At 49.1% G+C, this 16,966-nt stretch overlaps 1 protein-coding gene across 1 annotated transcript in view; it reads left to right on the top strand.

The window, feature by feature from the left end:
- The window catches only part of LOC147718680 (transmembrane 9 superfamily member 2-like), a 1,534,671-nt gene that overhangs the window by 944,466 nt on the left and 573,239 nt on the right, over window positions 1-16,966 (top strand). Inside the window, exon 11 of the mRNA XM_086918630.1 lies at window positions 4,061-4,180. Coding sequence (XP_086774756.1) covers window positions 4,061-4,180 — 120 coding nt within the window. The remainder of the gene's footprint in view (window positions 1-4,060; window positions 4,181-16,966) is intronic.

Genomic DNA, 16,966 nt, shown 5'->3' with positions numbered 1-16,966 from the left:
AGCAATTTACAGCCAGGCTGACAGAAACTAAAAATCTACTCTCAACGCCACACGCCTACAACTTAAAAAGATTGAATTGCGATGCCAACAGGAACATGTATGTTGCAACAAGTATTATCAATGTGTGTAATGTCGCCGACCTTTGTTTCAATGCACAGTGATAGATGTAAATGCCATGTGATTTTACAACGCTCTGATTTCTTCTTAATAAAACGTTTTCAAAAACTGATGGAATTGGCGAGGTACTGGGATCGAGAAGGTAATGGCTGAAGTATATTGCAATGCAGGCAGGATTAAAGGAAGCCTAGAGGAATCGTAAATTTCAGAGACAACGCAAACAGGGAAGGGCGAGAGATTAAGCACTTGGGAAAATCTAGTGGGAGCCCTAATGGAAACCTTTTGGACCAACTAGAGGAAACATCCCTCCAAGTGTTATAATAATCCACATTTATAAAGCGCAAACAATTACCTGTAATGTTCTCTAGGGGCTGGACGCCGTCGGGAAGATTAAGCAAGGTATTGCCCAGAGTTACATGGTGCTGGGCTAACCTGCCGGCGGAGCCGGGGATCGAACCGTGATCCCCAGATTCCTGCGTCAGTCACCTTGACCGTGGCGCCAGTGTCACAGGAAGCACATTTGGACAACCAGTCACCATCCCTGGTTCACTCATGAATTACGAAAACAGAAAAGCTAAATAGTGCGTAAAATAAGAGCTGACGCAAACCAGCTAATAATGGGGGAAAACCCCAACAGAAGTGAGCTCAAAAAATCAAGAAATCTACATAAACAAACCTGTTGAATAGCCAAAACCAGATACCGAGTTGCAATATGGAATAAACTTCTTCGGGCAAGTAAACAATGGAACGGAAAACACTTTTGGTATCCGATAAATTCACTGACACTTGGGAAAAATAGACATCAAAATGAAGGGATTAACGAAGATACATGGGTAGCACACATAATGAGTATGTACAATGAACCAAAGCCCAAATCAACATCAGTCAGTCAAACAGTAAAAAGGGATTGCAGGAGCAGCGAGGAACGAAAAAAGGAAATTCTTCCGGGTGTCATCAACTTGAATAACAGGCATATCGCCCTACAGCACAAAAACTCGGATGAATTAATGGAAGTAAGCAAATTAATAAAAATGATAAAGAAATTAAAATTAGAGGGCGCGCCAGGCACCAATGGAATCCCCAATGCCCTTTTTAGGGGTGACGCCCCATATTGGGCCCATTACTTTACTCCACTCTTCAATGAGTTGTTCATTACAAATGGAATCCCAGAATCATGGAGGGAAAGCATCATCCAGCCAATTTTCAAAGGAGGAACTCAACAAAGCCGACAAATTATAGATTGATTGCTCTAATTGGTGTTGAAGCAAAGTTATATGCAAGCTGCTTGTTAACCCAATTGAAAAAATGGTCAGACAATCACAACCTCATCCCAAGATCTCAAACAGGGTTTCGGCCCGGAGCTGGCACTCTAACTAACCTAACTACTCTAACATTGCTAGCCGAAAAAGCTAAATTTAGCTTATTTGCTTGTTTTGAGGACCTTAAGCAAGCTTTGACAGTGTGCCCCGTAAACGTTTATCGGGAAAACTGAAAAGATGGGGCATCCCAACAAAGTTATTATACGCCATCAGAGAACTGTTTTCATGTTATGGAGTTAGGTAAAGTTAGGGGACGGCCAGTGGATAACAAAGAAAATATACACCCAGAATGGTCTGAAACAGGGGTGCATGTTAGCTCCAACTCTTTTCAATCTGTACATATCTGATCTTGAAGACGCTCTCCGGGAAACCAATAGTCATCCTCCATCGATAGCCAATGAGGAAATCCGGTGCTGTCAGTACGTCGACGACCTAGTACTATTAAGCCAATCTCCAATCCGCTTACAACAAGGAATGAGCGCCTTAGCCTATTATTTGTCAGCCCAAGAGCTAGAACTGAATTTACTAAAAACAAAGGTTGTGCATGTGGTGGATGCCAAATGCAAGAGATTCATATGGCAAATAGAGGGTAAAAAAGTTGAAGCGGTCACCTCCTATAAATATCTTGGGTTCATGGTAGAACAAAAATTGAACTATAATTCACAGCTCACCTCAGTGAGGTCGAAATCCCAAAACCTGATATATGGTTTTAATGTTCTGAAAAAGAAATTAAGTTGTCCATCATACGGTAACCAATTAACTGTCATGCAGGCACAGTTAATGCCAACAGTAACCTATGGCACTGAAATAATGAAAGGTTGTGACATCCCTGCCTTGAACAAAATACAAACAAAAGTCTACAAAAAAGTTTTTCATATCCAACAATGTGCATCGCCAGCCCAGGTGCGACAAGAGTTTGGCTTACAAAAGCAGGAATTTCGGAGCAAAGGCGCCTTCATTAAATTATGTTGGAGGTTACATGCTTCTGAAAGCGGGTTCATAGACCAACTATGCTGGAAAGAAATAGGCAGACAAAAAGAAAAGAGAATGCACGGATCCTGGGGTAGTTATTTAAACCAGGTGATAGAGGATTTGTCTGCGAAAGACATTTGGAATCTTAGCATAGGGAAAAAGGCTTTTAACTCCTTCGCTGCGGTGGCTATTCCGCCGCAGCGCTAAGGGGGTGGGGCGGCCGCGCGGCGGTTCCGTGCTTGTGATGGAACTGCTCCGTCACGGCTCGCGGGTGAGCTGTGCTTGTGACTGTACGGTTCCGTCACGGCCCGCCCGTTCTTTAGAACGTTGGCACAGGTGCGGAATTCGCGCATGCGCAGGCTCGGGGGCAGGGCCGTGACGGAGCCGTTCCGTCACCAGCACAGCCCACCCGTGGCTCGTGACGGAACGGTTCCGTCACGAGCATCGAAGAGGTTAACAAATTAACACCACAATAAAACTCTTGTCTCACTCAACGGATGAGAACACCTTACTGCTAAGACTGCACGCCTGGCGGTTATCCGCTCATATGGAAAAAAGAAGCCACGGGAATATTTATCAGCCTACTTCTCGCCTACCCTAAAACATCAATTTATGAGGCTGCGTCTTGGCATGTGGGAAACAAAAGATTTAATCCAAGCATGGAAGGATAGAAGTGATAACCAAGTTTGTAGACTTTGTGGATACAAATACGAATCGATTCAACATATATTTTGTGTATGCCTGAAGTTACTAAAAGAACGGAAGTCTCTAATAAAAGTACTACTGAATAGTATGAACATACAAACGTGCAGGGAAGCCGTAATCACCTGGCTTGACGGGCCCTCAACACCTCTAGTATGCAGGGGGGTGAAACTTTTAAATGTGTATGTAAAGGAAATTGGCTGAAACTCCGTGGAGATCACAATAGACTGTCATAAAGACAAGAACTCCCAAATCTCCATTTTAAACAAAATTTTAAATAATTGCTGTATAGTAGTATGTTTTAGACCAACCTTGTAAAAATTCTACTAATGATTTTACGTGTTTATAGAAGTATGCAGTAGTACTATTATAAATGTCATTGGCGTAATGGTTTTTGTTTTTAAAAGACCAATCACTTAAATAAATAAATCTTGAAATCTTGGAAGACGAAGCAAAACATGCCCTGTTCGATATTTGGGACAATGCAAAAAACACTACATTTCTTTGTGATTTAGGTTTAATGATCGCATGCATGGATAGAACCAGATGGTGGGGCTCAGTGGAACTGCCCAGTGTGGGTGAGTGGTGAGCCAACATGGACTGGTCTATTGTGGCAGAGAAATGCTTATCCACGTAGGTGATGTCTAAAGAAATAGAACAACATCTAGAATCCATTGGAAACTTCTGCTGCCTTATGGTGATGACCTAAGGTGTAGATGTTAAAGGAAATATGACTAAACAGTTGTTACTGGCACATACAGTTTAAGGTTTTGTAAAAGAGCATAACGGTGTATTTTGCACCCTTAACTTTTGAGGAACTTCGAATGTCAGCGTTGTGAGGGTTTATTTCTTCTGTTTGCCCGGGTTTAAATTACAAACCTGAAAAAGTGTATTAAAACAAAACTTTGTCCAAGAATTGACAGTTCATCCAATCTTCTTTTTGCTTTCAGTTTTAGCCTGCCTTGGATTTCTCTCACCAGCAAATCGAGGAGCCTTGATGACGTGTGCTGTTGTATTGTGGGTTTTACTGGGTACTCCTGCTGGATATGTGTCTGCCAGAATGTACAAAAGTAAGCAGTTTCCCATTTAAAGTTACTTGTGACATGCTGTGAAGATATAGAAAGTTAACAAGTGTATGTGAGGGGATGGACAGAACAATGCATTTTTAAAAGCCACCTGGGGCCATATTGTGTAAAGTGCCCTCGGGTCGCAACCGGCTTGTGTTCCTACTTCGGGGCACTTTGGTAATACAGATAGCGCTGGTGCACATATACAATCAGCGCCATCACCAGATGGTGTTACCTCATTTGCATGGAGGTGCACTAGAGTGCCACCCCTGATGGCAGCCCTCTAAATGGGGGTATAGGTATCCCATGGACCTCCCAGACATCCACTTGCCAGTGGGTGCAGTCAATCACTGCACCCGCCTGCAAGGGGATCTCTAAAGGGGATCTCTAATCCAGCTTAAAAGTGCAGGCGGGTTGCTGCCTGCACTGTGAAACACAAAGCGGCTGCTTCAAAGTCACTCCTTATTTCACTTGATAGCGCTCCCCCCAGGGCAGCACAACTTTGTGTGGGAGATTGTATTTTTACTCTTTGTCCTGAAGTAAGTGGCTACAAATCATAAATACCACCAAAACGATTCGACGTGCAGGATCACCTTGGCGTTATGATATGATAGATGATTGCCTCTGTGAAGCAAAAGATATTGTTTTCATAGATCATAGCGGACCAGCACCACTTGAATAGCTCTATGTGCAGTGTCTTGTGTCTTCTCCCTTTTTTCCTTTTTAAAATGTATTTGTGATTATGATATTTTTAATTGTTATTACATTCTTGCACCACATTGTGGGGAGGGTGTCACTGTGCATGCACAGTAAAGTTTGTTGAGAAAGCCGTTTGTTCTTTACGGTCTGCAAAGCTTTGGCTCATTCTCTTCCGTTATGTTATTTACCCCTACTCACTAATTTAATCAGCATCATAGAAAGTTTAGAAAATTCTCATGGGGCCATGTCTATCTCCTGAGGCAGCCCTTGCTGCGTCCAGTAGCCAACTAAACTTTTTTGTGACTCCACGGGCAGGATTGATGCCAGAGGACAAGGTCAACAGCTTCAATCTTCCTCTTCTCTGGTCACTACTGCCACATCTCTGTAATGCCCTCTTCATAGACTGCTTCTGGTCATCAGAGGCAAAATATAACAATGTCTACCTCTCTGGTGCTTGATTACACCAACTCACTTTGATTGAGTCCTTCCTTTCTTGGGCACCACTACCAACATTCCTTGACTTGTCAGCCAAATGCTGGTAGATCATCACAGTTTCTCTCTCAAAAGAACTGTTTGTTACTAGCCAAGGGTACTTTGAACTGGCAAAGTGAGAAATCACTGTACTTATCGGTCACCAAGAAAAATGGGTGCTTAGTCCACTTTTGGATCTAAAGCTGCTGTTAATTTCTGAAGAAGAAGTTCACGATAATGACTCTTGCCCAAATTCTGTTGGCTTAGGATCTGCAGGACTGTATGGTGACCATGGGCCTGCTGGATGCCTACTTTTATGTACCATTCCTACAGTTCCCACATGAAATATTTCTAATTTGTTGTGGAGGGAGCACAATTTCAGCACACCATACTGCCTTGTGGTCTGGACACATCCCCAGTTACTGGTATGCTTTCTCCCCCTACCATGGCTATGAAGGAGGGATCATCTTATTCCATGGTGGAGAACAGAGCAGCTGAAGTCCTGGATCTTGAGTTTCCTTTGGTGGGAGTCAAGACTAACATCTTGACAGGAGTGCTACAACTGGGAGCTTCCTCTTCCCCACGCTTGCTCCCTTTAATGATGCACTTATGGGTGTCCTACTGGGAACCTGATCCAATCCCAGCGCAGGTGCTCCTGTGAATGGAACATTTGCCTGCCACCACTGCCCTGTACTTGGTGACAGGAACTTCCTCACTCAACGCCCTACCCCTGAGAGCTTGGTGGTCCAAGCCTCTACGTCCCATGCCGCATTCCCTGCCGCACCCCCGGAAAGGGAATCCAAGAGGCTGGAAAGCTTGGGGAAGATGTTTTCGTCCACCAAGCTTGCTTTGTGGTTTGTGAACACCTCATGCTTATTCTGGCTGCTACTCCCACACTGTGTGACACACGGTTGCACAAGTGCTACCAAAGGTCCTGGTGGAGGCCCTGACTGTGCTTGCCCAAGCGGTCAAGGACGCGAGAGCTGCAGCGAAGTTCATAATTAGCTGTGGTCTGGATACGACCAACTCACTGCGCAGAGTGGTTTCGATGACGGTGGTGCTTAGACGCCATGCCTTGCTGAGAACATCTTGCTTTTCAGGTAATGCTCAGGCTTCCCTCATGGACATGTCCTTTGATGGCAACCATTTCTCCAAACACGAGGCAGACTCGGTGCTGGAGCATTTTAAGGACTTGCGGGCTACTGCCAAGTTCTTGAGTCACTCCGTTACCATGCGTCTTAAAAGTGCAGGCGGGTTGCTGCCTGCACTGTGAAACACAAAGCGGCCGCTTCAAAGTCACTCCTTATTTCACTTGATAGCGCTCCCCCCAGGGCAGCACAACTTTGCGTGGGAGATTGTATTTTTACTCTTTGTCCTGAAGTAAGTGGCTACAAATCATAAATACCACCAAAACGATTCGACGTGCAGGATCACCTTGGCGTTATGATATGATAGATGATTGCCTCTGTGAAGCAAAAGATATTGTTTTCATAGATCATAGCGGACCAGCACCACTTGAATAGCTCTATGTGCAGTGTCTTGTGTCTTCTCCCTTTTTTCCTTTTTAAAATGTATTTGTGATTATGATATTTTTAATTGTTATTACATTCTTGCACCACATTGTGGGGAGGGTGTCACTGTGCATGCACAGTAAAGTTTGTTGAGAAAGCCGTTTGTTCTTTACGGTCTGCAAAGCTTTGGCTCATTCTCTTCTGTTATGTTATTTACCCCTACTCACTAATTTAATCAGTATCATAGAAAGTTTAGAAAATTCTCATGGGGCCATGTCTATCTCCTGAGGCAGCCCTTGCTGCGTCCAGTAGCCAACTAAACTTTTTTGTGACTCCACGGGCAGGATTGATGCCAGAGGACAAGGTCAACAGCGTCAATCTTCCTCTTCTCTGGTCACTACTGCCACATCTCTGTAATGCCCTCTTCATAGACTGCTTCTGGTCATCAGAGGCAAAATATAACAATGTCTACCTCTCTGGTGCTTGATTACACCAACTCACTTTGATTGAGTCCTTCCTTTCTTGGGCACCACTACCAACATTCCTTGACTTGTCATCCAAATGCTGGTAGATCATCACAGTTTCTCTCTCAAAAGAACTGTTTGTTACTAGCCAAGGGTACTTTGAACTGGCAAAGTGAGAAATCACCGTACTTATCGGTCACCAAGAAAAATGGGTGCTTAGTCCACTTTTGGATCTAAAGGTGCTGTTAATTTCTGAAGAAGAAGTTCAAGATAATGACTCTTGCCCAAATTCTGTTGGCTTAGGATCTGCAGGACTGTATGGTGACCATGGGCCTGCTGGATGCCTACTTTTATGTACCATTCCTACAGTTCCCACATGAAATATTTCTAATTTGTTGTGGAGGGAGCACAATTTCAGCACACCATACTGCCTTGTGGTCTGGACACATCCCCAGTTACTGGTATGCTTTCTCCCCCTACCATGGCTATGAAGGAGGGATCATCTTATTCCATGGTGGAGAACAGAGCAGCTGAAGTCCTGGATCTTGAGTTTCCTTTGGTGGGAGTCAAGACTAACATCTTGACAGGAGTGCTACAACTGGGAGCTTCCTCTTCCCCACGCTTGCTCCCTTTAATGATGCACTTATGGGTGTCCTACTGGGAACCTGATCCAATCCCAGCGCAGGTGCTCCTGTGAATGGAACATTTGCCTGCCACCACTGCCCTGTACTTGGTGACAGGAACTTCCTCACTCAACGCCCTACCCCTGAGAGCTTGGTGGTCCAAGCCTCTACGTCCCATGCCGCATTCCCTGCCGCACCCCGGAAAGGGAATCCAAGAGGCTGGAAAGCTTGGGGAAGATGTTTTCTTCCACCAAGCTTGCTTTGTGATTTGTGAACACCTCATGCTTATTCTGGCTGGTACTCCCACACTGTGTGACACACGGTTGCACAAGTGCTACCAAAGGTCCTGGTGGAGGCCCTGACTGTGCTTGCCCAAGCGGTCAAGGACGCGAGAGCTGCAGCGAAGTTCATAATTAGCTGTGGTCTGGATACGACCAACTCACTGCGCAGAGTGGTTTCGATGACAGTGGTGCTTAGAAGCCATGCCTTGCTGAGAACATCTTGCTTTTCAGGTAATGCTCAGGCTTCCCTCATGGACATGTCCTTTGATGGCAACCATTTCTCCAAACACGAGGCAGACTCGGGGCTGGAGCATTTTAAGGACTTGCGGGCTACTGCCAAGTTCTTGGGCCACTCCGTTACCATGCGTCCAGTCTGCCTATTGCCCCTTTCATGGCTATGAAAGGGGTTTTTGCTGCCCCAACCTTACTTCAGCCACCGCCCCATGCAAGATTTCCAGTCTGTACGAGGGCGAGAATGTGGTTCATACCAATCATGTAGGTCAGGTAGCCAGAGGTCTGCCACAACCACCAATCTCCCTGCAGCTTCTAAGCCCTCCTAATCTTGCCCATCTGAAAGAAGCAGGTTAGTGTTTGATTCCTTAACTTAGAATATCCCCAGGCGTCAGACTGGATCCGGAAAGTTTTGCGTAGCAGTACCCTTGCGTGTCGGTAGGCGTCGTCTGCGGCTCCGCGTCCGTCGTCGGCATCGTGATCGCCGGGATGACGTAGCCGGAGTACTTAGACGCCACCCTTGCGCGCTGACGTCCGTTCTTCTTTTTTCCGCGCCAGCAAGCGCAGATCCGGGAAGAGCAGTACTCTTAGTCATGCTTGACTAACTTTTTGATCTGTTTTGGAACGTCTCACGAGTCGACTCGACTCACAGTGCCGGTAAGGATGCCTGGGTTTAAGCCCTCTGAGGACTGTCACCGCTTGATATCGGTGACCGACCCCCACCGTTGGTGCCTTTACTGTCTCGGGGCCGACCACGATGACGAGGCAGGAGCGGTCCCGTAAGCGACTCGAGCTTCGGCAGTCTGCCCGCACCGTTCGAGGTCCTGGTCGAGGAGGAGGTCGAGGGACCAGTCGCGGGGCCACAGTCATCGACGTCTACGAGTCACTACCACTCGTCTGGCTCCAAGTCCTCAGGTAGGTCGAGGCACTCAAAGAACAAGTCGAAGAAGCGTCATCGCTCTTCCGGGGGTTCGGGCGACACCGCCCACGCGGCTCCGCCGGAGCCGCAAGCGCCGCGTCCAGCTCCATACCTGCCTGTCCCTGGGCTGCACGCGACGCCGGAGGAGATAAGTGCCGTCCTCACTGCCATGACGTTGCACTTCCCTCTGATGAGCCCTGCCGTGGCGCCTTCGGGCCCGAGGGTCCGTCTGGGAGCCCTTGCAGGCCGGCGGCTCCGGCCTGCAAGGGCGCCGTCGGGTTTCCTCAGGCCCCTGTATCGTCAGGGACTCCGGTCCTGCCGCCGCAGGGTCTCACAGGATCCAGGCCTGGACCCGGGCCATCGCCAGTCGAACTTATGACCCCTCTGCTGGCGCCGTCCCCAAGGGTGTCTCCCCCAACGCCGTCCCCGGACGTCATCGTTCCCGGTTCCAGCCCCGGTCCGGAACCGGCGCTGCCTTCAACACCGATGGGTGAGCCATTCACCGGCGACCCAGCTCCATCATTTTTCCCTGACTATCAGGAGATGGATGACGAGGAGGACTGGGAGGGGTCTGAGGACCCTCTGGCACTGCAGTGCCAGTCTAGCCAGACGAGCTGGGGGAGGCCAGTGGTCTGGACACTTCGCCCAGCACTGGATTTGTTTCCCCTCTATCTGTGGCTACCGAGGAGGGGGCTGCTTACAGCGTGGTGTTGACTAGGGCAGCCAAGGCCTTGGCTCTTGAACTCCCTGTCCCGGCCGTGAGGACTAACCTCCTCACTGAGGTGCTCAAACCGCAGGCAAGCTCCTCAGAGCCTCTCCTGCCGTTTAACGAAACCCTCTCCGATATTCTGATGGGCACCTGGTTCAAGCCCTCTACGAGCCTTCCTGTAGATCAGAACGTGGCCCGACGCCACCGCCCGGCTCCGGCGACCCCTGCTTTCTGTCCACCCACCCCACCCTTGAGAGTCTGGTTATCCAGGCCTCTACATCCCAGATCGCATTCCCGACCACTTCTCCGGATCGGGAGGAGGTCCAGGCAAAGCTTACCCAATTTATTTCCTTTTCTCTTAATGAAACCGCGTTATAATTATTTTATGATTATCTTTAGAGCGGTGCTCCTTTTACCTGCGCTGCAGCCAGGTGGGGTGAAGCCTCTCAACCAACATACATGGGTGAGTGTTCACTAGAGACTGTGTCCTGGTATGAGTGAACATATTGCAGTTTCAGTATGTCTAGAAACAAGAACTACTTGAGTAATTATTCATGCTCATTTGTTTCTTTGTTTATTTGTGTGTTTGTCATTCGTTTTGGATCCAATGCCACTATGCATTAACAGTATACGGTTGAGCACGCCTGGGATCCCCAGGTGATATTTTTTCATTATTTATCATTGACAAAGCAGTAGTGTATTTCCAACTAGGTCCTGAAGAATGCATTAGAAACTTTTTTCTTTTGAATGCAGAAACATGTCGACCACTATGAAGTGCGGTTATTATTTAAAACCTGCACCCACACCTGCCTTTTAATCTTAGGGATTGGGAGATATCAATAAATTTCTTTTTCTACCCAGTTCACCTAATTTTATTATTACCCCTCACTTGTTCACTCTAATCACTATACACTGCTTTTTCATTAGCCACTCATATTCTTTCCTGTACTTCCCGCACACCACATTCCGGTCACGGTAACAACTTACTGGCCGTTTTGTCTCCTGGGTAAGGAGAACCCAAATGATGACAACGAGGGCGGTACAGTGTGGCTTCTGATGGGAACTATTTTTCTCCATATACTCCTGGGCCTTGACCAGACCAGTAGTTACCAACTTTCTCTCACTGGTGTTATTTTGCATAGTTTGGTATAGTGATCCGATCTGTCTGACTCACTCACTTGCTTTTAGACCCCCAGGTATTAATTGTTGTTGTATAAAGCTTACCCAAGCCCTATCGGAAGGGCGGGATGCAGCACCCTATTCCATACGGTGGACTTGATACCACAGACTCACTGGGTAGGGCGATTGCAACGACAGTGGCGGTTCGCCGCCACACATGGCTGAGGTCCGCCAACTTTTCGGGGGATGTCCAGGCCACCCTTATGGACATGCCTTTTGATGGTCGTCGCCTCTTTGGCGACAAAGCGGACAGTGCGCTGGAGCGTTTCAAGGACTCCAGGGCTACTGCCAAGTCCTTGGGCCTCACCCAACTCCAGCAAATTTCCACTTTTTGCCCTTTTCGTGGCCAAGGAAGGGGTGCCCCCACACATCCAGCTGGCCGCAGGCCGCAGAACCAACCTCAACGCCGTCGCGGACGTGGTAACTGCCATGGCGGTGCCAGGGACAACGGCAAGGCCAGTCCATATCCGCCCGCAGCATCTGCCTCCAAGCCCTCCTAGTTTGAGCTTTCAGGCCCAGTCAACGCCAGTGGAAGGCAGGGTTCGCCATCACCTGCTCCACTGGCGTACCATCACATTGGACAGGTGGGTGCTGCAAATCATCCGAAGGAGCTACTCCCTCCCCTTCGAGGCAACCCCTCCAGCCATGCCACCGCATGTCAGGGGATCACTTGCAACTTCTGTAGGAGGAAGTTATGGCCCTCTTGGCCAAGGGGGCCATCAAGCGTGTTCCTGGGCCAGAAGTAGGACGTGGTTGCTTCTCCCACTACTTTCTGGTACCCAAGAAGGGCAAATGAAGCTTACGCCCTATCTTGGACCTCCAGAGCGTCCACAGCTTCCTCCGAAAGGAGAAGTTCAAGATGCTAACTTTAGCTCAGGTCCTACCTGCCCTGGACCCTGGAGACCCGATGGTAGCGTTGGACTTGCAGGATGAATATTTCCATATCCCCGTCCTGCCAGCCCACCGGCATTACCTGCAGTTCACGGTAGGCCACGAGCACTTTCAGTTTACCATGCTTCCATTTGGCCTTACCAGCACCCCTTGAGTCTTCACGAAAGTGATGGTGGTGGTCGCAGCTCATCTGCGCAGATCAGGGGTGTCAGTCTTCCCCTATCTCGACGACTGGTTGTTGAAGGCGGGCTCGCCCCAGGCAGTCCTCAGCCACCTCCAGACTACGGCCGACCTTCTGCACCTGCTGGGGTTCTCCATCAATGTGCCGAAGTCACACCTGTGCCCCTCTCAGAAGCTCCTCTTCATCGGAGCGGTTCTGGACTCGGCGCAGTTTCGGGTTTATCCTCCCGAACAGCGTGTTTGGGATATTCAGGCTCTGATTCCGATCTTTCAGCCTTTATCCTGAGTCTCGGTCAGGTTGACGCTGCAGCTTCTGGGGCTGATGGCCTACTGCATCCTTCTGGTGCATCACGCCAGGTGGCGGATGCGGGCTCTGCAGTGGGACCTGAAGTTTCAGTGGCCCCAGCATCAGGGCAACCTGTCCGACCACGTCTTGATCTCGGAGGGCACTGCGAGACAGTTGCAGTGGTGGCTCACGAACTGCGATTGAGTCAGCGGCAGATCCCTCTCCCTAACCCAACTGGAGCATGTAGTAGTGACTGATGCGTTCCTCCTGGGCTGGGGGGCCACATGGGAGAGGCGGAGATCAGAGTCCTCTGGCCTCCGGCGGACTCCCGGCTCCATATCAACCTTCTGCAGCTGCGGGCGATCCGGCTTGCACTGAAAGCATTCCTCCCCTCTGTCTGGGGCAGTGTAGTGCAGGTATTCACGGACATGTGGTACTGCAGCAAACAGGCCGGGGTGGGGTCATGGACCCTTTGTCAGGAGGCTCTGCGCCTCTGGCAATGGCTGGAACACCAGGGAGTCACCCTGGTGGTTCAACAACTGGCAGGTTCCCTGAAAGCCAGGGCGAACGAACTCAGCCGTCCATGCATGATGGATCACGAATGTCGTCTGCACTTGGACGTGGTGCAAGGCCTCTTTCAGCAATGGGGAGAGCCTTGATTAGATCTATTTGCCACCGAAGAGAACACGCAATGTCATCAGTTCTGCGCGTTGGAAATTCCAAGGCTGCACTTGCTCGGAGACGCTTTTCTTCGCGAGTGGAGCTGTGGTCTGTTATACGACTTTCCGCCTATACCACTTCTGCCCAGAGTGCTGGAGAAGATCAGGTGTGACCGGGCCCAAGTCATGCTTGTGGCTCAGTACTGGACACGAAGATACTGGTATCCTGAGCTACTCAGCATGTCAGTCGATCCCCAGATTCACCTGCCTCTTCAGGAGGACCTTCTGTTGCAGCAGCAGGGGACGGTCTTCCACCCGAACCTGTCCAGTCTCCACCTACATGCTTGGAGATTGAGTGGCGACAGTTGAGGACATTTGACTTGCCTCCTGAAGTTGTGATGTGATTCTGGCAGCCAGGCGTCACACCACAAAATCGGTATACACCTGCAGGTGGAACAAATTTGTGACATGGTGCACAGCAAAGGCCGTGGATCCACTCTCTGCCCCCCTTTCTGAGGTTCTCCTCTTCCTACTCTCTCTTGCCCAGCAGGGCTCTGCTCTGGGCACTATCAAAGGCTACCTCTCTGCCGTTTCAGCCTTATTAAGGCTTCCTGATCAGTCTTCTCGTTTCAAGTCCCCTGTTGTAAATAGATTCTTGAAAGGCATCACTCACATGTTTCCTCCGGTTCCTTTCGTGATGCCTTAGTGGAAGTTGAACCTTATTCTTACCTATTTGATGTGCGCTTCTTTCGAGCCACTTCACAATTGCCCTTTTTGTCTTCTGACTCTTAAGACTGCATTCCTGGTTGCCATCACCTCTGCCAGGAGAGTGAGTGAGCTCCAGGCTCTATCTTCTAAGCCTCCTTTCCTCTCTGTCCATCCGGACAAGGTTGTCTTAGGACTAGTCCTTCTTTCCTGCCCAAGGTGGTTACAGCCTTCCATATCTGGCAGTCCATCACATTGCCCACCTTCTTTCCACCTCCGCATCCCTCGAAAGAGGAAGAGAGGCTCCACCGTCTGGACCCAAAACGTGCGCTCTCCTTCTATCTAGACTGCACACACCAGTTCCCGGTGGACGACCAGCTCTTTGCTGGTTACATGGGTGCAAAGAAAGGACGGACGGTGCACAAATGGACCATCTCTCAGTGGGTCGTGTTGTGCATAAATTGTTGTGTCTTGTAAAGCGCACTGCTACCCGGAGGCCTCGTAGCGCTATAGACCGCTGGGGAACCCGTCCTGGCTTTCCCTGTGAGATAGTCCCTCCTGGGGGTCTCCAAGGTGAAACCAGGCATCCCCGGCGTTTGTGTGGGGCCGTTGTGGAGATGAGGCAAGCTAATGCCCAGAGTTGCCGAGTGTGCTCCCTGGTCGGAGTAGGCACCGATGCGAGAATTATCAGTCCGCTGATCCTGGTTCAAGATCCTGCCGCGTCGGGAATCGAACCCTGCTCCCGGGCCGTTCTCTGCACTCGGGTCTGCCGCCTCTAACCAGTGAGCCACACCTCTCCACGCATCAAGGAGAGATGGCTTTTTCGGCCTTTCCGTTCTCCAGGACTTTCTGGTGTGATCTGGTTCACAGACCCACCACCGGGGTTGGTATTGTTGGGGTATCTATTCTAAGGTAAGGAATCTAACACTAACCAATTTCTTTCAGATGCACAAGTTACTTACCTTCGGTAACGATATTTCTGTAAGAAACAGTAGTTGGTGTTGGATTCCTTACCGCCCACCCATCCTCCCCGTTCTGCGAACCGATATCTAGGGTTAAGGTATTTCCCTTTGCAGGCCCTAATTTCATGGCACCAGTGTCTGTCTCTGGCATGGCTCTGCGTTACTGGTGCGGAAAGCTATGTACAAGAACTGACCTCCGCGTGTGAGGGCATTGTCGAAGTACTCCGACAACATCATCCCGGCGATCATGACGATGGACGCAGAGCCGCAGAGGATGCCTACCGACGCGCAGGGGTACTGCTACGCAAAGCTTTCCAGATAATGTCTGACGCCTGGGGATATTCTAAGGTAAGGAATCTAACACTAACTACTGTTTCTTACAGATATATCATTACCGAAGGTAAGTAAGTTGTGCTACAAGATCATGGGTGTCCAGTTGGTGGCAAATTCAGCCATCATCTCGACCACTGGCAGTCCATAACAGTGGACTGGTGGGTCTTACCCATCATTCAGAGGAGCTACTTCTTTCCCTTCAAATTCTCCTCTCCTCCTTTGCCTCCAACTCATGACTGGCTGACAGAGGATCATTTGTCCTTGTTCCATGAAGAAGCCACCGGTCTCTTGGCAAAGGGAAGTTATAGAGAGGGTTGCGGTGTCCGAACTAGGCAGTGGTTGCTATTCCAGCTACTTTCTGATTCCCAAACAAACAAAGGGCTTCAGCCTATCTTAAATCTGAGAACCCTTAACCTCTTCCTCAAGAAGAAGTTCAAGATGCTCACTTTAGCTCAGGCTTAGTCTGCACTTGTTTCAGGAGACTGAATGGTAGCATTGGACTATTTTCATATTCCTGCCCTGCCTGCCCATCAGTGTTACCTGTGGTTCATGGTAGGCCACAAGCACTTTCAATTCATCATGCACCCATTTGGCCTTTTCCAGTGCCCCAGGCTGGTGTCTCCCAACCTTCAGACTACAACAAACCTCCTGCATTCCCTGCGATCCACTATCAATCTGCAGAAGTTACACCTGACTCCCTTTCAGATGCTCCCTTTCATCCGAGCTGTTCTGGATACTGTGCAGTTTCGGCCTTATCCTCCTGAATGGTGAGTGCAGGATATTCAGGCTATGATACCGATGTTTCAGCCTCTGTCCTGGATTTTGGTGAGAATGAGTGAGGCTGCTGGGCCTCATGGACTCCTGCATTTTACTAGTGACCCATGCCAGATGGCATAAGCGGGCTCTGCAGTGGGACCTGAATTTTCAGTGGGAGCAGCACCAGGGGAATCTCTCCGACATAGTCCTGATGCCAGAGGGAACTGGAAACGACCTTCAGTGGTGGTTAATGAAGAGGCAGAACTCTTTCCCTTACCCAATCAGATCGCACTGTAGTGACAGATGCTTCACTCCTGGGATGGGGCGGCCATTTGGGAGAGGTGGAGAGCAGAGGTCTCTGGCGGAATCTAGACTCAACATAAACATGCTGGAGCTCACAGTGATCCGAATGGCACTAAAAACCTTTCTACCCTCTATCAAGGGAAGGATGGTAGAAGTGTTTAGACAACACCACCACCATGTGGTACTACAGCAAACAGGGCTGGGTGGGGTCGTGAACCCTTTGTCAAGAGGCCTTGCGTCTTTGGAAATGACTGGAGCAGTAAGGCATTTCCCTGGTGGTTCAACACCTGGCAGCTTCTCTAAAAGCCAGAGCGGAGAAACTCGGCTGTTGATGCCTAGTGGATCACAAATGACATCTTCCTCTGGAGATGACGCAAGGTCTCTTTCAGTATTGTGGGGAGCCTTGGTTAGATCTGTTCGCCTCCGCCGAGAACATGCAATGTCAGCAATTTTGCGCGCTGAAGTTTCCACGGCAGCTCTCGCTCGGAGACGCTTTTTTTTTTTTTTTTTAAAACCTTTATTTTCTTTATGCATAATACACAGCTGTCTGCCTACAACCCAATGGGCCGGCCGCTATGACATTCAGCAATATAACATCATACAGTGAAGCTCCAATTTTGCATGCGG

This window comes from Lissotriton vulgaris, chromosome 4_1 (genome assembly GCF_964263255.1).
Source record: "Lissotriton vulgaris chromosome 4_1, aLisVul1.2, whole genome shotgun sequence".
In the NCBI taxonomy this organism is placed as follows: Eukaryota; Metazoa; Chordata; class Amphibia; order Caudata; family Salamandridae; genus Lissotriton; species Lissotriton vulgaris.
Note: the sequence above shows the minus strand (reverse complement) of the source record. Positions and strands in the feature narration are given on the sequence as shown.